The following is a 23,853-nucleotide window of genomic DNA, read 5'->3' as shown; positions in this document are numbered from 1 at the left end:
TAAACTTTGCTCTGTGATATGTTTTTGTATTTATTTTAATGTAAGCATTATGTTCCAGTTATTTGCCAGCAAGTAAAGTTGATGATTCAGGAAGATCTGCCATATTGATAACAGTGGATTTGCATACTTCAAGCATACTGCCACACCTGATTTGAGACATAAGGATTTATATCAGCCTTGTTATTACAGATTAAAAAATTGAAACCATAGAATTAAAAGTGACCTGCCCAGGATACAGGACTATTTATTAGAAGATTTGGAGTTTGAATCCCAGTCCAGAGCTCATTTCATTGGACCATATTTCTTTTGAAACCAACATCTTGGAAAGAGTCCCATAATATATGTCTTAGTATTACAGAACCTAGAACACTAGGCTTGATAGACTGTTATTCCTCCCCATGGCACTTATACCCTTTAACCTATGAATGTTCTTTGAAAACATAACTTTAAATAGCCATCTGAAATTCTGTGTCTAAACTGTATTTTATCTACCCAATACTTTATTTTTGAAATAGATTTTGCTGAGGTTTTTTTTCTGTTTGAATTGTCACTGTAATGAAGAACCTTGTAGCTTGGCAAGTAAGTATTTACATTCCTGTTTATTTCCTCATGCTAGTTTTCTAGCAGTGGAATTACTGAATCAAAAGGCGTGAAAATGATTCACTCTTGATAAGTATCATGAAAATGCCCTTCAGAAATACTGTGCTCATTTACATTCCCAGAAGTTTGTATATACTTACTGTGTACTCACAAAAATTGAAAACAAAAAATTATTAAAAATGTAAAATAAAAAAAGTTTGATGATGCCAAAACTCAACCCATTGCCCACATTTGATATTAACATTTTAAGCAATCTATGCCATTTGGATAGATTTTTAAAATGGTATCTCCATGTTCTCTTTAATTTTGGGTGATAGTCAAGTGGTATTGAATCAATTAATAACAATTTTTTGCATTTCCTAGGGCAATCTAAAACACTTCAAATTTCTAAAGCGTTGTCAAATTCCATTTTCCCTTCTACTACAGTTAAAGCATGGGCAATGAGAAGTGACTGGTGTTATAGGTGATGGTCCTGGGACCAGTTTTCAGGGAAAAATTAAGTAGCCAGTATGTAGATAGAAAAGCTGAGAAGAGCAGAGGTAAACTGTAGAGAATAGCCTGCCATTGGTAGGTAAATAAAAAGAAGTGCCTGTTGGTGCCCCTGTTCTTTTTCTTCCCTAATAACGTTTTTCACCTCTGCAAGTTTTCAAATACATTCACTGCTCTTAATCTTGCTTTCTGAACCTAATTCTTCTGACATGTCTGTGTGTATTTTTGTTTTGTTTCTTCTTATACCAAAATTTTAATTAATTTAAGGATATAGAATGTAATATGCTATGTATTATTTTATATTATAAATTTTGTATCAGCAAATTATGCATTTTGTGTTGCTGTATATTAGTTTCTAAAGCAGAATTTCAATTATATGATGCAGTAATTCTCTCTTACAGCAGAGATTTAAATAGTCAAAAAATTAGTCTGTCTTTCAGGTTATTAAAAACTAAATTGATTTTATTAATTTTGTCCGGTGTTTTCCCCTAAATTTATAGTGGCAGCCAAGACATGTTGCATTAGTTTTGTGGTATGATTACAAACACAGTTGTTATAATGAGTGTTGGCAGTGGGAAATTTAAGAGAGTTACGATTGTTATTCAAAATAATAATAGTTTTTTGTTTTTCACTTTCTAAAGGAATTATAGTGAAGCAGTAATTATTAGAAAAGCTTTAAACTGCATACAAAATCTGTATAGTAGTTGATAATGAAAAAAATTATGTGTAACAATATTGATACTTAATAGCACTGAGAGGCCTGTGTTGTAATGTGACTTTCATTGACCTCAGACATTTCTTTATTTCTAAAATGAGTTCATAGAGATGGCTACTTGGACTAGTTTGGCTTCTTTCCAAGGCTTCCCAGAGTTCTTCCCAGCATTCCCATTATTCATTACCATTCTGCATAGTTCACATTCATTACGTTGTGTTTTTACCTGCTCTAAGTCGAATTTCAGTAAGAGTGTTATTAATAATTGAACTGTTGATAAATCCATTAGTACTTGGAAGTCTAACAGCATCAGTAAAGATTTTGTTGCTTCTACAAATAGCCTAGATCTCTGTCAGTCTTCTCCCAGGAGGAAAAAAAAACAAACCCAAAACAAAAAACAATGTTCATCAAAAAGCATCAATATTAGGCACTTTAAACTACTTTTAACTGAAGGCACTAAAAACAGAGGAATGTACATCATGATTGCAACTTACCCTTATTATTTTCTGGAACTCTCATGAAGTTTAGAGCTTGCTTTGAAGTGATATTTAGCTCCATGGGTAGAGAGAAGAATGGGGTAGTGGTGCTAGAATCGACATCCAGGCCGGTGAGCCAAGTGCTTTTGACTTGAACGAAGCTTTCACCATGCTTTCCTTCCCCTGGGCTCTTGTCGGGGACAACACACCTTGTGTCCTCTTGGGCAGGCCGGATTCACAGGTCCTCGTGACAGAGAAACCTGGAATCAGGCCTGGGCCCTGCACTCTTAGTTGTGTGAGCTTGGGCAGCTCTTGTGACGTCTTGATAAATTTGGTGTGCCATACGTGTGAATGGCCTGATATTCAAATATTTTTATTTCTAATGATTAAGTTTTAGTGTCCCTATTTTTGTAGGGGAAACAAAAACAAATGTTTAGGGAAAAAGAGATTTGGATTTTGTGTATCACATTATTGATCTTGTATTCAGAAACTTATAGTATAAAGTCCTGAATCGATGACAGACTGCCTTTCACTCTTTCTGCTTCAAAATTCTTTCCAAAACGAATGCGTATGTGACTGCATGAAAAATTGTTTTTCTTATTTGATACAATTATGAAGGTTATTATTTTATATTTCCAATTTAGGTGTGTCTACATGCCATTTTGCCTGGGCTTTTCATTCTGAGGCTGAAGAAGAACTGATTAATATGATTCCAGCAATTCAGAGAGGGGACCCCCAGTGGTCTGAATTAAGAGCTATGGGAATAGGGTGGTGGGTGAGGAACATTAACACGCTTCGGAGATGCATTGAAAAGGTAACTTTTTTTTAGTGGATTTTGAGTTATATTAAAAAAAAAAACTTTTCCTAAAGAAAAAAAGATACTGTCTCCCAGAAAACCTGTAGTGGGAAATTTGTTTGTCTATCTTGAGGTCTTGATATATATATATATATATTTTTTTTTTGGAGATGGAATTTCACTCTTGTCGCCTAGGCTGGAGTGCAATGGCGTGATCTTGGCTCACTACAACCTCTGCCTCCTGGGTTCAAGTGATTTTCCTGCCTCAGCCTCCCAAGTAACTGGGACTACAGGCGTGTGCCACCACACTCAGCTAATTTTTGTATTTTTAGTAGAGACAGGGTTTCACCCATGTTGGCCAGGATGGTCTCGAATCCCTGACCTCAGGCGATCTGCCCTCCTCGGCCTCCCAAATGGCTGGGATTACAGACGTGAGCCACCATGACTGGTGAGACTTTTTAAAATAAAGTTTCTGGAGATTACAAAAACTTGACCTTCATAAAACATCCATGCAGTATGATATTGTGTCTTTCTATATAGGCTGAATTTATAATATATCCATGGAATAATAATATTTTCTGTTATTAATTGAGGTGTGCTCTAGTTTAAAATGCAAAAATCTAAATTTAGAAAGTAAACTTGAGTTCTTGTTTGTTATTTACATTACAAATGAAACTTTTTATACAAAGGACTCTCTGCATCACTAGTTTAATAAGTAGCAAACGTTCTTTGCACGCTTGAAATCTCATTGGATAAAAACAGTTTTGATTTGTATGTACTTGAAGAACATATCTGTGGCAGCAAGTGAAATGGCTATTTTAGGGCAGGTTTTTGGAGTCAGTTTTCTGGTAGATTCCTTTTAGGAAAAAAAAAAATCAGTTCAGCTCTCTACCAGGTTTGGTGCCAGTTGCTTTTCATAAATAATTCCATGTTATGTTCTAATCAACCCTATGTCATCATTTCCATTTTACACATAATGGAACTAAGATTCAGAGAGGCTAGGTAACAAGCCCAAACTCCAGTCATTTATAAATGTTAGATTTAGCCTGTGCCCTTTCTACTTTAGCAGGATTAGGAAAGTGGAATTCTCATTCATATTTTCCTTTTAGTCCTTTGGAATTCCCTGGAGTACAATCAGTGGTACTATATTTGTGAAGTATGAATTTGTTTCTCTGAAGGATGCCAAGACCTTTTCCTGATTAATTCCTTAATAGTAGTTCCCCAAAGAAGACTCACCTGGTAAACTTATGTAGAATGCATATTCTCCATCTCATAACCAGAGATTTTAATTTGGTAGGTTAGTGGTAAGGCTGAGGTTTCTTCATCTTAATCAGCATCCCATGATTCTGGTGTGTATGGTTGTCAGATCACAGTTTTAAATGTGAATCTAAAAGTATTATTTTTCTGTTACATGTAAGGCTACCAACAAAATACCAGTATTTTCTTTTCTAAAATAAGCACAGATATAAGAAGGAATTCATTCCTGCACCAACTAAAAAATGTGATTTCTGATGTACAGGAAAAGTTAATTGTTAAAGAATATAAATGATGCAGTATCTACATTAAATTTTTTATATTCCAAAGCACTGGATAAAAGAGGACATATTTTATCTGAATTGTTTCAGATGTATCCCACAAAGATTTTACTTCTTGTCAACATGTGTCTTGTCATTATAATTGTCTGTGATAATATACATATGATTTATTTCTGCAAGTAATTTATTTCTTAAAATTAAATCAAAGGGATATGTACATTTTCTGCCTTGAAATGTGTATTATAAATCAGCTGAATACAAATAAAATTCTTCTAAAACTGATGGAGCATATTGAAGCACTAAGTTAAATGATAAGGGGCAGAGAACACAATTAAAAGGGGGAAGTGAAAAGAGTATTGAGAGTAAAATGTTTTCTTTTTTTCCTTTCTTTTTTTTTTTTTTTGAGATGGAATCTCACTCTGTCACCCAGGCTGAAGTGCAGTGGTGTAATCTTGGCTCACTGCAACCTCTTCCTCCCGGGTTGAAGCAATTCTCCCACCCAGCCTCCGAGTAGCTGCGACGACAGGTGTGCGCCACCACGCCTGGCTAATTTTTGTATTAGTAGAGACGGGGTTTCACCACGTTGGCCAGACTTCCCTCGAACTCCTGACCTCAAGTGATCTGCCTGTCTCGACCTCCCAAAATGCTGGGATTACAGGCATGAACCACTGCGCCCGACCCAAGAGTAAAGCATTTTCATGATGTAATTTAGGTGTCTTTTCCCTTTTTCCCATACCTTAGTATTATAGCTTCCTGCTTTGCCATCAATGTGAGCTAATTAATAAAACGTCCACTGTTTTTTTGTCAGTATGCCTTTCAGCTTAATGATTTGCAGAGGCTGTATCTCAGCATCCTGGAAAAATCAGATATGGCCTATATGCTCTTATGTTTAAGACAGTATGATTACATACAGTATAACATGTTGAATTTTCAAGAAAAAACTCACATCTATTGAATATTCTGCCTTCTTTATTACTTTCTATGTTAGTTTCAGTTCTACGTGGGTTCTATTCCCTTTTCTAACCCTTACTGTGTGACTGTAGGCAATTCACTTAACCTTTCTGTCTCAGTCAGTTCATCTGTAAAATGGGAATAATGATAGAACCTCATGGTTTGTAGTGATGCAATAAGATAACAAAAGGTGCATAGACTCATGCCCAGTACATGGTAAATAGTCAGTAAGTGCTGGCTGTAATTAAGATTTTTACCATAATTACTGGCTTGTAAATGATTATCTCTAGGAGCGTGTATTAATATTATAACCTACTGAAGATTGTGAAGCAGAAACAACTTTTTCTGTCTCTACACTTTCTATCAGCCATGGAAGTAGCAGGGAAACATTGTTGATTAATTGATTGTAATTCTTTTGTCAAATTATTAATTTAATATTTAATTTATCATTTAGGTTGCCAAAGCTTCTTTTCAAAGGAACAATGATGCCTTAGATGCTGCACTATTCTACCTTTCAATGAAGAAGAAAGCAGTAGTGTGGGGTCTGTTTAGGTAAGTTGCCTTGACACTTAATGTGATTCAACAGAATAAAGATTGTGCTGTGAGTAAGAAACCTAATGCTTTTGAAAATAATTAGGTGTATGAGCTTCATCAAATCAACTTCTATGCGACTTGGTTCCTTTAGCTGAAGAAAAGGGTAAAATATATTTTCAGCTTAATCTAAGGGGTGGGATGTTTTAAAAGTTGATAAAAGCACTTTGCAAAGTAAAAAATGCTTTCGTTTCCTAGTTGTGTATACATAAGGCGTTGACATTCCCTATTAGAAGAAGTGAAGAGATGCTTGATAACAAATGCCTGTTCTTCTTTTAGATTTATGTTTGAGGTTTTTATTTTATATTTTTATACATTTTGTAGAACATTTTAAATTTGGTTTAACCACTTTACGTTTCTGCTTGGTTCCCAGGTCACAGCATGATGAAAAAATGACAACATTTTTCAGCCACAACTTTCATGAAGATAGATGGCGAAAAGCTGCTTTGAAAAATGCTTTTTCCTTACTTGGAAAACAACGCTTTGAACAATCCGCTGCTTTTTTCTTGCTAGCGGGTTCGTTGAAAGATGCCATAGAGGTATAAATAAGAAAACACACTATATAATACTTGTAAAAGATTGAAAACCTGAGAAGGTTGTAGAGGAGATCGTAACTTTTTGTCATATGTTTGTAAGGACACAGAATAACTACAAAGGTTGCTGTACTTAAAATAGTGGCCCTGTGGTAAAGGAAAATATGAATAAATTCAAGGGAGAAACAAATGAAAAATTTCAGGTTGGGCATGGTGGCTCTTGCCTGTAATCCCAGCTCTTTGGGAGGCCGAGGAGGGTGGATCACCTGAGGTCAGGAGTTCATGACCAGCCTGGCCAACATGGCAAAACTCTGTCTCCGCTAAAAATACAAAAATTATCCAGGTGTGGTGGCACACACCTATAGTCCCAGCTACTTGGGAGGCTGAGGCAAGAGAATCACTTGAACCTGAGAGGCGGAGGTTGCAGTGAGGTGAGATCGCGACACTGTACTCCAGCCTGGGTGACAGAGTGAGACTCCATCTCAAAAAGAAAAAAAGAAAAATTTCATATATGGCACATTGCATTTCAAGACTGTGTGTAAAATGTATGAAAAAAATGCTGAAAAACAGTTTATGAATGTTGTCTTCCCGACCACTTGTGATTCTGAACTATTTAAAGTATGTAGGTCACGACCTCCTTATTCTGTGCAGAAAGGCAGATACATTAAGCTGTTCTCTTTTTGTTAATGAAATTCATAAATAAGGAACTGAAACTGCAGTTTGTACTGTTTTATAATATTTTATAATATTAGAATATTAAAAATGATGTGAGGAGGTAAAACTTCCCATTTTTTGATATGTAATCCTAGCAGCTGATTATGAGAGTAATTACAAATATTTCTGTTTACTTCTGGTATCTTCCTCTTAGATTACTTACTATCATGTACAATATGAACAAGTAAAGGGCAAATACAATTGGAAATAATGCGATAAGAAAATATTCAATTAAATTGAAAGTACTTTAGTATTTTAAATTTAAGAATTAATTAAGTTTTGTGTTTTTTTTTTTTTTACAATTATCCCAGGCATGAGTTGCTTTTTAAAATAATAAATACTTAAGATTTTTTCTTTAAAATAGAACATTGTTTTGATTTTTTATACTCGGTTTTGCTGTTGATAATTCTGATGTAATTGTTCATCCTGTTTCTCCATAGGTTATTTTCTTTCTTTTTTTTTTTTTTTAATTGTACTTTAAGTTCTAGGGTACATGTGCACAGCATGCAGGTTTGATACATATGTATACATGTGCCATGTTGGTGTGCTGCACCCATTAACTCATCATTTACATTAGGTGTATCCTAATACGCTGCCCTCCCCTCCTCCTCCCCACAATAGGACCGATTGTTGATGATCCCCTTCCTGTGTCCAAGTAATCTCATTATTTCCAATTCCCACCTATGAGTGAGAACATGCAGTATTTGGTTTTTCTGTTCTTGTTGATAGTTTGCTGAGAATGAAGTGGTTTCCAGCTGCATCCATGTCCCTACAAGGACATGAACTCATCTTTTATGGCTGCATAGTATTCATAGTGTATATGTGCCACATTTTTCTTCATCCAGTCTGTCACTGATGATGGACATTTGGAGTTGATTCCAGATAACGCTGTGTGAATAGTGCCACAATAAACATATGTGTGCATGTGTCTTTATAGCAGCATGACTTATAATCAGCACAGGTGCCTCCCCAGTAATGGGATGGCTGGGTCAAATGGTATTTCTAGTTCTGAGATCCTTGAGAATCATACACTGTTTTCCACAATGGTTGAACTAGTTTACAGTCCACCAACAGTGTAAAAGTGTTCCTATTTCTCCACATCCTCTCCAGCACCTGTTGTTTCCTGACTTTTTAACGATTGCCATTCTAACTGGTATGAGATGGTATCTCATTGTGGTTTTGATTTGCATTTCTGTGATGGCCAGTGATGATGAGCATTTTTTCATGTGTCTGTAGGCTATCTGAATGTCTTCTTTTGAGAAGTGTCTGTTCATATCTTTTGCCCACTTTTTGATGGGGTTGTTTGTTTTTTTTTCTTGTAAATTTGATTGAGTTCTTTATGGTTTCTGGATATTAGCCCTTTGTCAGATGAGTAGATTGCAAAAATTTTCTCCCATTCTGTAGGTTGCCTGTTCACTCTGATGGTAGTTTCTTTTGCTGTGCAGAAGCTCTTTAGTTTAATTAGATCCCATTTGTCAATTTTGACTTTTGTTGCTGTTGCTTTTGGTGCTTTAGACATGAAGTCCTTGCCCATGCCTATGTCCTGAATGGTATTACCTAGGTTTTCTTCTAGGGTTTTTATGGTTTTTTAGGTCTAACATTTAAGTCTCTAATCCATCTTGAATTAATTTTCATATAAGGAGTAAGGAAAGGATCCAGTTTCAGCTTTCTACTTATGGCTAGCCAATTTTCCCAGCACCATTTGTTAAATAGGGAATCCTTTCCCCATTTCTTGTTTTTGTCAGGTTTGTCAAAGATCAGATGGTTGTAGATGTGTGGTATTATTTCTGAAGGCTCTGTTCTGTTCCATTGGTCTGTATCTCTGTTTTGGTACCAGTACCATGCTGTTTTGGTTACTGTAGCCTTATAGTATAGTTTGAAGTCAGGTAGCATGATGCCTCCAGCTTTGTTCTTTTGGCTTAGGATTGTCTTGGCAATGCAGGGTCTTTTTTGGTTCCATATGAACTTTAAAGCATTTTTTTCCAATTCTGTGAAGAAAGTCATTGGTAGCTTAATGGGGATGGCATTGAATCTATAAATTACCTTGGGCAGTATGGCCATTTTCACAATATTGATTCTTCCTATCCATGAGCATGGTACGTTCTTCCATTTGTTTGTGTCCTCTTTTATTTCATTGAGCAGTGGTTTGTAGTTCTCCTTGAAGAGGTCCTTTACATCCCTTGTAAGTTGAATTCCTAGGTATTTTATTCTCTTTGAAGCAATTGTGAATGGGAGTTCATTCATGATTTGGCTCTCTATTTGTCTGTTCCTGGTGTATAAGAATGCTTGTGATTTTTGCACATTGATTTTGTATCCTGAGACTTTGCTGAAGTTGCTTATCAGCTTAAGGAGATTTTGGGCTGAGACAATGGGGTTTTCTAAATATACAATCATGTCATCTGCAAAGAGGGACAATTTGACTTCTTCTTTTCCTAACTGAATACCCTTGATTTGTTTCTCTTGCCTGATTGCCCTAGCCAGAACTTCCAACACTATGTTGAATAGGAGTGGTGAGAGAGGGCATCCCTGTCTTGTGCCAGTTTTCAACGGGAATGCTTCCAGTTTTTGCCCATTCAGTATGATGTTGGCTGTGGGTTTGTCATAAATAGCTCTTATTATTTTGAGATATGTTCTATCAATACCGAATTTATTGAGAGTTTTTAGCATGAAGGGATGTTGAATATTGTCAAAGGCCTTTTCTGCATCTATTGAGATAATCATGTGGTTTTTGTCTTTGGTTCTGTTTATACGCTGGATTACGTTTATTGATTGGCATATGTTGAACCAGCCTTGCATCCCAGGGATGAAGCCCACTTGATTATGGTGGATAAGCTTTTTGATGTGCTACTGGATTCGGTTTGCCAGTATTTTATTGAGGATTTTTGCATTGATATTCATCAGGGATATTGGTCTAAAATTCTCTTTTTTTGTTGTGTCTCTGTCAGGCTTTGGTATCAGAATGATGTTGGCTTCGTACAATGAGATAGGGAGGATTCCCTCTTTTTCTGTTGATTGGAATAGTTTCAGAAGGAATGGTACCAGCTCCTCCTTATACCTCTGGTAGAATTTGGCTGTGAATCTGTCTGGTCCTGGACTTTTTTTGGTTGGTAGGCTATTAATTATTGCCTCAATTTCAGAGCCTGCTATTGGTCTGTTCAGGGATTCAACTTCTTCCTGGTTTAGTCTTGGGAGAGTGTAAATGTCCAGGAAATTATCCATTTCTTCTAGGTTTTCTATTTTATTTGCATAGGGGTGTTTATAGTATTCTCTGATGGTAGTTTGTATTTCTGTGGGGTCGGTGGTGATATCCCCTTTATCATTTTTTATTGCATCTATTTGATTCTTCTCTCTTTTCTTCTTTATTAGTCTTGCTAGTGGTCTATCAATTTTGTTGATCTTTTCAAAAAACCAGCTCCTGGATTCACTGATATTTTTGGAGGGTTTTTTGTGTCTCTATCTCCTTCAGTTCTGCTCTGATCTTAGTTATTTCTTGCCTTCTGCTAGCTTTTGAATGTGTTTGCTCTTGCTTCTCTAATTCTTTTAATTGTGATGCTAAGGTGTCAATTTTAGATCTTTCCTGCTTTCTCTTGTGGGCATTTAGTGCTATAAATTTCCCTCTACACACTGCTTTAAATGTGTCCCAGAGATTCTGGTATGTTGTATCTTTGTTCTCATTGGTTTCAAAGAACATCTTTATTTCTGCCTTCATTTCGTTATGTACCCAGTAGTCATTCAGGAGCAGGTTGTTCAGTTTCCATGTAGTTGAGTGGTTTTTATTGAGTTTCTTAGTCCTGAGTTCTAGTTTGATTGCACTGTGGTCTGATCAACAGTTTGTTATAATTTCTGTTGTTTTACATTTGCTGAGGAGTGCTTTACTTCCAACTATGTGGTCAATTTTGGAATAAGTGTGATGTGGTACTGAGAAGAATGTATGTTATGTTGATTTGGGGTGGAGAGTTCTGTAGATGTCTATTAGGTCTGCTTGGTGCAGAGTTGAGTTCAATTCCTGGATATCCTTGTTAACTTTCTGTCTTGTTGATCTGTCTAATGTTGACGGTGGGGTGTTAAAGTCTCCCATTATTATTGTATGGGAGTCTAAATCTCTTTGTAAGTCTCTAAGGACTTGGTTTATGAATCTGGGTGCTCCTGTATTGGGTGCATATATATTTAGGATAGTTAGCTCTTCCTGATGAATTGATCCCTTTACCATTATGTAATGGCCTTCTTTGTCTCCTTTGATCTTTGGTGGTTTAAAGTCTGTTTTATCAGAGACTAGGATTACCACCCCTGCTTTTTTTGTTTTCCATTTGCTTGGTAGATCTTCCTCCATCCCTTTATTTTGAACCTGTGTGTGTCTCTGCATGTGAGATCGGTCTCCTGAATACAGCATACTGATAGGTCTTGACTCTTTATCCAGTTTGCCCATCTGTGTCTTTTATTTGGACCATTTAGTCCATTTACATTTAGGGTTAATATTGTTATGTATGAACTTGATCCTGTCATTATGATATTAGCTGGTTATTTTGGTCGCTAGTTGATGCAGTTTCTTCCTAGCATCGATGGACTTTACATTTTGACATGTTTTTGCAATGGCTGGTACCTGTTGTTCCTTTCCATGTTTAGTGCTTCCTTCAAGGATCTCTTGTTGTGCAGGCCTAGTGGTGACAGAATCTCTAAGCATTTGCTTGTCTGTAAAGGATTTTATTTCTCCTTCACTTATGAAACTTAGTTTGACTGGATATGAAATTCTGGGTTGAAAATTCTTTTCTTTAAGAATGTTGAATATTGGCCCCCACTCTCTTCTGGCTTGGAGAGTTTCTGCTGAGAGTCTGCTGTTAGTCTGATGGGCTTCCCTTTGTGTGTAACCTGACCTTTCTCTCTGGCTGCCCTTAACATTTTTTCCTCCATTTCAACTTTGGTGAATCTGACAATTATGTGTCTTGGAGTTGCTCTTCTCGAGGAGTATCTTTGTGGCATTCTCTATATTTCCTGAATTTGAATGTTGGTCTGCTTTACTAGGTTGGGGAAGTTCTCCTGGATGATATCCTGCAGAGTGTTTTCCAACTCGGTTCCATTTTCTCCGTCACTTTCAGGCACACCAATCAGAGGTAGATTTGGTCTTTTCACATAATCCCATATTTCTTGGAGGCTTTGTTCATTTATTTTTACTCTTTTTTTCTCTACACTTCTCTTCTCGCTTCATTTCATTCATTTGATCTTCAATTGCTGATACTCTTTCTTCCAGTTGATCAAGTCGGTTACTGAAGCTTGTGCATTTGTCACGTAGTTCTCATGTTATGGTTTTCATCTCTATCAGTTCTTTTAAGGTCTTCTCTGCATTGATTATTCTAGTTATCCATTCATCCATTCTTTTTTCAACGTTTTTAGTTTCTTTGCGCTGGTTATGTAGTTCCTCCTTTAGCTCTGAGAAGTTTGATCAATTGAAGCCTTCTTCTCTCAACTTGTCAAAGTCATTCTCTGTCCAGCTTTGTTCCCTTGCTGGCGATGAGCTGCGTTCCTTTGGAGGGGGAGATGTGCTCTGATTTTTTGAATTTCCAGCTTTTCTGCACTGCTTTTCCCCCATCTTTGTGGTTTTATCTGCCTTTGGTCTTTGATGATAGTGATGTACTGATGGGGTCTTGGTGGGGTGTCCTTTCTGTTTGTTAGTTTTCCTTCTAACAGGACCCTCAGCGGTGGGTCTGTTGGAGTTTGCTTGAGGTTCACTCCAGACCCTGTTTGCCTGGGTATCAGCAGCGGAGGCTGCAGAAGATAGAATATTGCTGAACAGCAAGTGTTGCTGTTTGATTCTTGTTCTGGAAGCTTCCTCTCAGGGGTGTACCCCACCGTGTGAGGTGTGAGTTGTCGGTCTGCACCTAGTGGGGGATGTCTCCCAGTTAGGCTACTCGGGGGTCAAGGACCCACTTGAGCAGGCAGTCTGTCCGTTTCCAGATCTCAGCCTCCGTGCTGGGAGATCCACTGCTGTCTTCAAAGCTGTCAGACAGGGGCATTTACCTCTGCGGAGGTTTCTGCTGCTTTTTGTTTAGCTATGCCCTGTCCCCAGAGGAGGAATCTACAGAGGCAGGCCAGCCTCCTTGAGCTGTGGTCGGCTCCACCCAATTCAAGCTTCCTGGTGACTTTGTTTACCTACTTAAGCCTCAGCAATGGCAGGCGCCCCTCCCCTAGCCTCGCTGCCACCTTGCAGTTAGATCTCAGACTGCTGTGCTAGCAATGAGGGAGGCTCTGTGGGCATGGGACCCTCTGGGCCAGATGTGGGATATAATCTCCTGGTGTGCCATTTGCTAAGACCCTTGGTAAAGCGCAGTATTAGGGTGGGAGTTACCTGATTTTCCAGGTGTTGTGTGTCTCAGTTTCCTTTGGCTAGGAAAAGGAGTTCCCTTCCCGCTTGCACTTCCCACGTGAGGTGATGCCTCGCCCTGCTTCAGCTCTCTCTGGTTGGGCTGCACCCACAGACCAGCACCGACTGTCTTACACACCCTAGTGAGATGAACCCGGTAGCTCAGTTGAAAATGCAGAAATCGCCCGTCTTCTGTGTTACTCATGCTGGGAGCTGGAGGCTGGAGCGGTTCCTGTTCGGCCATCTTGGGCACCGATTATCAGTACTTAAGATTTTAAAATTGGAAGGTTAGCTTAGAAGATATTCAAGCAAAGACAAGTGTTGACTGAGAGATGCTCATATTGCCTGAATGACCTCAAATGCTCAGAACTGGTAGTTGCATTAGCATATAGGCTCCCAGAGACTATGAATAGAACATGTGGCTTTATTTCCTAAGTTATTTACTATTTAAATATGAGGCAGATAGTAATAATTATGTTTATGCAGAAATATATTTGGAAATTAAGAGGAAGTGGTATATAAATTCTAGTGTTGTATATAGTATTTACTTTAAAAATGAATGTTATTTAAATTGATCTAAGTCTGAGATGATATTAATATACTTTGTTTCATGCTTATTTTATAAATGTCTAGTTTGGAAGCTACTAAGTTCCAACCTGTTACTCTTTTTGCTATTCCTTAATCTCCTATCAATCATTTAACTACCCTTCACTGTCTCTTCCCCCACCATGAGAATATAAATGGTAGATAATTTCAGGGTATTGATGGGATATTTCGTCTCTCTAATTATCATTAAATAAGATAAGTATTAAAATTTAAATTTGCAGGTATGTCTTGAAAAAATGGAAGATATTCAGCTAGCCATGGTTATTGCCCGTTTATATGAATCTGAATTTGAGACTTCATCCACTTATATATCCATCCTAAATCAGAAGATTTTGGGTTGCCAAAAGGATGGCTCAGGATTCAGTTGCAAAAGATTACATCCTGATCCTTTCCTGCGTAGTCTTGCCTATTGGGTAATGAAAGATTACACCCGAGCCTTGGACACATTACTGGAACAAACACCAAAGGAGGATGATGAACATCAAGGTAGGACATTTTGTGGTTTTCTTTTTTTTGTTTTTTAAAGGAAGAGACACTTTCTGAACTAATGTTCACTTAGATTAAGAAAAATCATTACCAGATTTGCTTTTCAACTTTGAGAATTTATTATTAAAATTTCTTGTGTGGCTAAAGGATTAGATAGGATTACCATCCTATTCTAATTACATTTATATTTAACAAGCATACAAAAACTTTATGCCTCTGTGGTAAATTTTCTTTTTTCCTTGTTGTCCTAAATAATTTAGATATTACAAGCACTTAAGGATATTTATCAGCATTGTTTGCAATAATTTGAAAGGAATGGAACATTTTAAGTTTTTGTCAGTAGAATAGTTAAATACATTTTAATATATCCACATATAGAATCAGTGTGTCATTAAAAATTGAGGTAGATAGATGTGTTAATATGTGCTGTATTTTTAAGTGAAAAAAGTAAGATGCACAGCAGTGTGGTTCTTGTTGCATTTGACATATATATGTTGTACACACATGCACCTGAATGTGCACACATGTTGTGTCTGCCTCCTCCATTTCCTTTGGTTGTTTCCTGAAACAAATCATAAGAAATGAAATACTGGTCATTGGTCACTGACTGCCTTTTGGGAATAAAAATGAGGAGATCCTTGTCTTTGACATTTGACAACTTGACCATGTGCCTTGGAGAGGATCTTTTTAGGTTGAATCTATCTGGGATTATTTGAGCACCCTGGACCTAGATGCCTATCTCTTTCCCAAGACTTGGGAATTTTGGGCTGTTACTTTATTTAGTATGTTTTGCTCACCTTTTCCTTTTTCTTCTTCTGGAATGCCCATAATATGAATATTTGTTTACTTAATGGTGTCCCATAAATCCTTTAGGCGTTCTTCATTATTTTTTTTTCTGTTCTCCTCATCCTCCTCCTTCCTTCTTCTTCTTTTTTTTTTTTTTTTTTTTTTTGGTCTGCCTGAGTTATTTCAAAAGACCTATCTTCAAGTTCAGAAATTCTTTCTTTTGCTTGGTCTAGTCTGTTGTTTAAGCTCTTGATTTTATTTTTTTATTTCATTCATTGAATTTTTTACCTGTAGTATTTCTGTTTGGTTCTTTTGTATGATACCTTTCTTTTTGGTGAATTTCAAATTCACATCATGAATTCTTTTCCTGATTTCTTTTAGTTGTATATCTGTATTCTTTTGTATCTGAATGAGTTGCCTTAGGACTATGATTTCCTTAATTATTTTTCTGGCATTTCATATGTTTCCTTATGACTGGAGTCTATTACTGGAGAATTAGTATTTTCCTTTCCATTTTTTTCTTTGGTGTCATAGTTCCTTGCTTTCTCATGGTTGGTGTGTTTCTACATTGATCCTATGCATCTGGTGGAAAAAGTTGCCTCTTCTAATTTTATGGAGTAGGGTTTATAGGGAAAGACTTGTTATTATGAATAGGTCCTCAGGTGTTGGTGTGGTGGAGTGCATTGGTTAGATGGATACAGTAGTGTAGTCTCCATGTAGCTTCTTCAGCTGTAATCCACATTAGTGGCATTTGCAATCCTCTCAGTTGCCTAGGCTGAGTTTGCGGTGATGGTCATGTAGCTTTGCCAGGATGGCCTTGTTGGACAGTTTGTCAGGTCGGGGTGCATATGTGCACACAATGGGTCAGTCAGCTTAGGGTCTGGTTGGCTGGGATTGGGGCCACAGGTCTGTTACTCTGGCCAGGAGTGTGGGTACATGGTCACTTGGCCAGCCTGGAGGTGTGCCTGCCAGAAGCAGCCTGCAGGTCTGTTTCTCAGGCCTCATATGTGGGCTCATAGCTACTCAGCTGGCCTGGTGTTTTGTCTCCTGGGGGTGGGGACAAGGCTGTTTCTCAGGCCCATGACATGATTGCATGGCTGCTCAGCTGTCCTGGGGGTGTTTCTGCAGGGTGTTGCCCATGGGTTATTTGTATACCTGTGATGCAGGTGCAGGGCTGCTCAGCTGTTCTGGGACTATGTTGGCTGGGGTGGCAGTCAGGCTGCTCCTCAGGCCTGAGGTGTGGGCATAAGGCTGCTCATCTGGCATGGGGGAATTTCTGCTACGGGCCTATGGTGCTGTTTCTCCGGTCTGAGGCTGGTGCAAGGCTGTTCAACTGGCTAAGGGGTATGCACACTGCGGGCAGCCTGCAGTACTGTTTGACCAGGCTGGGATGTGTCCACCAGGGATAGCCCACAGGGCCGTGGAAATGGGCTCTTGGCTGCTTGGCTGGCCTGGTGGTGTGCTGCCAGGGGCGGCCTGAAGGACTATTTCTTGGGCTTTGATTGCAGGCACAGGGCCTTTGGCAGGCCAGAACTCTGAGTTCAGGGAGCAGGGGTGCTGCAGGCTGTTTCTGAGGTCCTGAGTGTGGGCATGTAGCTTCTTTGCTGGCCCAGGTGCATATCAGCTGCTCATAGGCTTGGGGACGTCTCTCATTTGGGGGAGGGTATGTATGTAGTGGTTTAGCTGGCTCAAGGGCAGGTTCACCCTGGGCAAGACTGCCAGATTGTTTCTCTGACTAAAAGCGTGATGGTAGGGGTTGATTTCCCTGCCATGCAGGACCAAAGTCATAGCCAATCGTGGACCTAGGCTCTGCATAGCTGGGATTGTAGCATTCAGCTACCCATGTGGGCTTGGAATGAAGATGGGGCCCCAGTGTTGGAGAGGTACAGTGACTCCTGGCCCCCAGAGCAGTGCGCATGCCAGAGGTGACTGGTCTCAAGATAGTACTTTGCTGCAGCAGCTTGGCTCACTGGCGGTAGGTGGAGGGCACACACCTTATGCTCCTAATCTGGGGCAATGCAGTTGCATGAATTTCTGACATCTCTCCAAACTGGACACAGGGTTTGCAAGTACTGTGGGATTCTTCTATTGTAAGGACTGTAGATGTTTGTAGTGGCCATGAGGGCTAGTGGGGATCTTCTGTTTACCTTTTCCCCTCTGCAATGAGAAGTTCTTCCTGACTGTGGGCAGATCCAGTCTGGGTAGGGGAGATAGGGCTGCAGAGGCTGGGTACCTCCACACTGCTGTCCTAGACTTGCAGTCACCACAGGTGCATCTCCACTCCCCTGCTGCACTCTAGTGCTCTCCCTTTGACACTCCAGTCAAATCTTAGCTGTTTATTCATTGCCTTGGTCCTTTCTTTTTGGAGGATGAATGCCAGGTGTGTCTAGTCAGCCATCTTGCTGACATCATTCTCTTGGTTTGTTTTTATGGATGCTCAGATTGTTCTGTCTTTCACAAATGGAGCTTCTTCAGGTTTCTGAATTATTCTGGCATTATTTCTTGATAGTTTTCTTGCTTTCTGGTATTACAGAATGTTTCAGGCTCATCTTGTACGTTTCCTGCCCCAGACCTGGAAATGACCATTCCTCCAAAGCATTCTGCTTCCTTTTAGTGGGGAATAATATTTGGAAACTATAGTCTGGGCACTGGGATCCTCATTGGTACTAATCTTGTCATAATTTCTAGACTGTTGCAATGAATGGAATTAGGGAATTTTTTTTCCTTAAGAATTCAGGAGTTTACACTGATATTTCTCATGCACATATAGATTATAGGGTTCTTTCTTCTTAGATGTCAAGTTTGTGTCTTATAATGAAATGCTTGAATTCTCATGGCATGAATGTACTTATTTGCTATCTGTGTGCATATAAGTTTCAGAATAATAATACAGATATTTTTATAATAACATGATTCTGAGCATAATTTAAGCTTTTTTGCAGATTTTTTTGGTTTTATGGTGCATTCTGCTAAGGATGTACAGTCAAATTACTTGTTTTTAACTCACTTTTTAGATTTCATCTCTGTGTGATTATGCTACCAACTCGATAGATTGATTTGTTTAATTTTACCTTTTGTGAATTGTGGTTTAGATTTGATTTTATTTTAAAATTATGTAAAATGTTGACATGGTGTTGAAATAAAATATATAAAACCAGTGTATTTTCAGAGGAATCTAGCTTTTTTCCTCTGTTTTGCTCTCCCTTTTTAAGGAATCAATTAAAATTTTTTTGTGTTTGTCTTCCATTTAAAAAAGATAAGCCAATATGCATGGGTGTGTATTTGTATTTCCTCTTCACTGTCTTACATAGATAAAAGGTGGTTACTACATGTACTTTCTGCATCTTCTTTTTCTTAGTGTATCCTGGACATCATTCTATAGTGATGGGAATCACTCCATAGCATATTGGGAAATTCTTTTTATTTCAGCTGTACAGTTTTAATGATTGTATGTGCCATAGTTTAACCTATCGTAGGTTAATATTTACATGTTTTTTTTTTTAAGAAATGCTGACGTATTTTATTGTTTTGTAATGTAAATACATATTAACATAATGCTTTGTGATTTTATCTCCTTGATTTCCATAGTTATCATCAAGTCTTGTAACCCAGTGGCATTTAGTTTTTATAACTACCTTCGAACTCATCCTTTGCTCATTCGAAGAAATCTTGCCTCCCCTGAAGGAACTTTGGCAACCTTAGGTCTCAAAACTGAGAAGAACTTTGTTGATAAAATTAACCTCATAGAAAGAAAATTATTCTTTACCACTGCAAATGCTCATTTTAAAGTTGGATGCCCTGTTTTAGCCTTGGAGGTACTCTCCAAAATTCCAAAAGTAACCAAAACATCTGCCTTATCTGCAAAAAAAGGTCAGCCTGACTTCATTTCTCACAAGATGGATGATGTACCTTCACAGTCAAAAGCTCTGAGTGATGGCAGTGGAAGTTCTGGTATTGATTGGTCAAATGTAACTTCATCACAGTATGACTGGAGTCAGCCAGTAGTAAAAGTTGATGAGGAACCTCTTAATCTTGATTGGGGTGAAGATCACGACAGTGCCTTAGATGAAGAGGAAGAAGATGCTGTTGGTTTAGTGATGAAAAGTACAGATGCCAGGGAAAAAGATAAACAATCAGATCAGAAGGCCTCAGACCCTAACATGTTATTAACACCTCAGGAAGAGGATGGTCCTGAAGGTGATACTGAAGTTGATGTGATTGCTGAGCAACTAAAATTCAGAGCTTGTTTAAAGATCCTTATGACTGAATTAAGAACATTGGCTACAGGTTATGAAGTAGATGGAGGGAAACTCAGATTTCAACTCTACAACTGGCTTGAAAAGGAAATTGCTGCCTTGCATGAGATATGTAATCATGAATCAGTTATTAAAGAATATTCTAGTAAGACATATTCCAAAGTAGAGAGTGATCTACTTAATCAGGAAGAAATGGTAGACAAACCAGATATTGGTTCCTATGAGCGCCATCAAATAGAAAGAAGAAGATTGCAGGCCAAACGAGAGCATGCAGAAAGACGAAAGTCGTGGTTGCAGAAAAACCAAGATCTCCTGAGAGTGTTTCTCAGCTACTGTAGCCTTCATGGGGCCCAAGGTGGTGGTCTGGCTTCAGTAAGGATGGAACTCAAATTTTTGCTACAAGAATCACAACAGGTGTGAATATCACTTTTTTTCCAATCTTGGTTATTTCAATAATTTCAGTAGCTCTTGCAGTCATAGCTATAAAGCTCTTTTACTACTTTTTACTAGTTAATCTAAATATATTCAGCTCCTTTCTTTATAGGAGGCAGATATTTATACTCTATGTGGTCTTAGACTGAAGTTTTGATAACAAGGAGTAGGCTTAAAAGCTTGAGAGTATTCTTGTGTGTCATATTTCTCTTTATATACCATCTACATCTAGCATAGTACCTGGTACATACTGGGTACTCAATAAATTTGTGTAAAATTAGTGATCGAACATACTCCCTTTACACAATGTTTATCACCAGTATTTCTATCAGATAATTGATGAAATTTTTTTTAACTACTTTGAAAAAAATAATTCACTATCACCCACAGGAAACTACAGTAAAGCAGCTCCAGTCTCCACTACCACTGCCTACCACCCTACCTCTGCTTTCAGCAAGTATTGCATCAACAAAAACAGTCATAGCTAATCCTGTATTGTACTTAAATAATCACATCCATGATATACTTTATACTATTGTTCAGATGAAAACACCACCTCATCCCAGTATTGAAGATGTGAAGGTAATGTAAAGTTTATGATCATTTGATATTATACACACTGAGAAGGTAAATATGTTATACCTGTCTTTTAATTTGAACTTAGAGGAAATGTTTTAATGTGCTCTTATGTGCTACCTTTCTCACTCCTGATCAGTTCAAGACTATTTGTCCAATGAATGTAATTTAAAAGCAAGTGTTCTTACTTCTGGAAAAATTATTGTCTTCCTTTAAGACAGACAGATACTTTTGGCAATAAAACTAATTTTCTTGACAGTATTCTTGCCACTTAATATCCCTCTAGATCCTCCATTCCCCTTAAATGAACCATTAAGTTGGAAATATTTACGATTATTTGTTTACACGCCAAGATATTATGAAAATATAAGTTGGGGAGTATCTGGGAGGGAACCGTGATTGGTCACAAATGGTCCCAGAGAGAGTGTCCTTATTACTGTTTCCTTGGTGGTTGTGTTTATTGGAGGCAATAGTTAGAGGCAATCAGAGTTTCGGCAGTTACTATCGCAAACTATATTGATACCCCGTGCCAAGATCTTAAAAACTGATACAGTCCAAGAAACACTAGGGAGCTTGGCAGGATCTGGGGAGCTGATCAGACTTCCACTGTCCCAGCCTAAGTGTATTTGTGCTATGCTTTTTCCAGTTCTAGTGGCTGACGCACAATTCAGATCCCCCGTTTTCTTATTTTTTATTTGTTTTGTTTGACAAGCACATTTAATCTCTGGCGGTACATTCTTCTAAAGGCCTGGTTATAACCAATTAGGGACTTCTCATCCATAGTATGAATTAACCTATATTAGTATTTTAGCAGAGATTATTTAAAGCATTTGTTATGTGAATAGGGACATGCAGAAAAGGCATAAAAAGCATATGAATTCGAAGTAAACATTTCTGATTCCTAGAAATTTGGGTAAGGCTTTCAAAGAGTAATCTGTATAACATATGAAACTGTTTCTAAGGTCTCTTCAAATTTAAAGATTTTGTGAGTCTGAAAATATTGATTCAGTATAGCATTTCAGGGTTTTGTTTTTTTTTTTAAATTATACGGAGAAATTTAAAACTTTCTAAATGTAAAATTCTAAGACTATCCTCAATTCATGAGTACCAAGTAAATTACTTACTTTCTGGAAAATTAGCTGTTTCACACAGTGATTGATACATTTACTAAAAAGATTTAATTCATTTTTATTGATAAGATCAAGTGTTTATTTTCAACAAGGTGAATTTCATGAGGCAAGCTTAAATAAAAGTTCTGAAAATTCTATTCTTATTTTGCTTCTGCTTTTTTTTGAATATTACTATTTAAGCTAGTAAGCTAGTTGTTAGGCTAGGACAAATCCCTGTAATACAAACATTAGCACTTTGCTCAGGGCCTGGTAAACGGCAGGCTCACAGTAAGTAAATGTTTGATTAAAATGTGTCTGAAACAATCAGCTTTGTTGTGGCATGTGTATAAAGGTGGGTGAGAGTTACTTTAGGAGATTTAAAGCAGAGTTAGTAGTCTCATCTAGGATTCAGTCTTATTTATGATGTTGCTAGGTTTCCTGGATGTTTTCTAATTTTTGAAATATTACTGTTGTGTAGAAATGTTAGTACAAAATGTAATTGTGGCTGTTTTGGTTTTAGGTGCACACACTTCATTCACTAGCAGCATCACTTTCTGCATCAATTTACCAAGCATTATGTGACAGTCATAGCTACAGGTAAAAAAAAAATCACCCAAAATAGTATTAATACAGCAAAAACAATTAAACTGTTCCAGAGTTATATTAAGTTTCTATTTCCTAGGGACTGAAAAATCCCTAAATATGACTGCCATGATATTTTAATAGATGAGAGAGAATCAGAAATAAAATAATTATTTGTTTAGTTATCACCTAGTAGTCACAGAGAAATAAAGTGACAAACAGTAAATGTAAATTACCATCATTACCATCTTTTTTGTTTTGAAGAAAGAAGAGTTTACTGTCCATAATAACTTATAATATGAAATTTTCTAGTTGTTTTTCCTTAGAAACAATTTCTTTTTGTATTGGATTAGCAGCTATTTATTTAGCTAATTATCCATTGAAATAAAAATACTTTTGAAAACTGAAAAAGTACATTCCTAAAATGGAATTATTTAAATTACTTTTACCTACCCATTTACATATGATGTAAAAGTCTTTGGAAGTGATATCAATTAGAAGAAAGGGACTGAATTTTTCCTAATGTAAAATTGCCTTCATTAGTATGTACTTTGCATTTTAATGACTAGAGCAATATAAGTAGCAAGAAATTGAATCACTTGGAAAGATAACCTAGATTTAAATGAATTATGTTAATAAATGAAAAGTTTATAATAGTAGATTCACATTAAATTGATATTAAATGTATGTCTAGCTTTCTTTCTTGTAATGGTAGCAGCCTTTTGTGGGAGCATTTGGTATCAAGTAAAGAATTATCTATCAAAATGGCCTGTACTCTGATTGTAACCTAATTAAGGCTGTGTCTAAATAACTCGAAAGTTTAGAAATGTAAATAAGGAAAGAAGTTGATTTAGTTGACTGTTGTCATCTAAATGATCAAAGATAACTTGTTTGATGTCAGTCACCATTAAAATGGCACCAAATGAAAATGCAAATACATTGTTTTTAAATATGTATTTTCCAGTTGGTCAGCTATGATTTACTAGACTTAGCTTGACTTTCTGCTTTTATATTTTCCCCAGCTTCACAAAGATAGCAATTATAGAGAGGGAAGTAAATATTATTAAACAATATTTAGGGACATTTAGTTTCAGGTTTAGGTATTTCTAAAATATGATTCTCCAGGTTTTAGTTCATATTTTAATTTAGAGTTAAGCTTGCACAACTTTTGAGAAAAGAAATGCAACCCACTAGTACCCTGAAACTTTCTGCCTACTATATCCTAGTACCAACAGTAGTCTCCTTGCCTCAGACTTTGTAAAAACACA

The 23,853-nt window shown here is 37.3% G+C and overlaps 1 protein-coding gene across 1 annotated transcript in view; it reads left to right on the top strand.

The window, feature by feature from the left end:
* The window catches only part of LOC116272630 (dmX-like protein 2), a 128,037-nt gene that overhangs the window by 82,280 nt on the left and 21,904 nt on the right, over window positions 1–23,853 (top strand). Inside the window, exons 19-25 of the mRNA XM_031661389.1 lie at window positions 2,922–3,091; window positions 6,014–6,111; window positions 6,524–6,689; window positions 14,580–14,844; window positions 19,219–20,300; window positions 20,709–20,900; window positions 22,524–22,600. Of these exons, the coding sequence (XP_031517249.1) occupies window positions 2,922–3,091; window positions 6,014–6,111; window positions 6,524–6,689; window positions 14,580–14,844; window positions 19,219–20,300; window positions 20,709–20,900; window positions 22,524–22,600 (2,050 nt within the window). The remainder of the gene's footprint in view (window positions 1–2,921; window positions 3,092–6,013; window positions 6,112–6,523; window positions 6,690–14,579; window positions 14,845–19,218; window positions 20,301–20,708; window positions 20,901–22,523; window positions 22,601–23,853) is intronic.

The sequence above is a fragment of the Papio anubis genome, unplaced genomic scaffold, assembly GCF_008728515.1.
Source record: "Papio anubis isolate 15944 unplaced genomic scaffold, Panubis1.0 scaffold143, whole genome shotgun sequence".
Taxonomy (NCBI): Eukaryota; Metazoa; Chordata; class Mammalia; order Primates; family Cercopithecidae; genus Papio; species Papio anubis.
The sequence above is the reverse complement of the archived record's forward strand: the minus strand, read 5'-3'. Positions and strand labels throughout refer to the sequence as shown.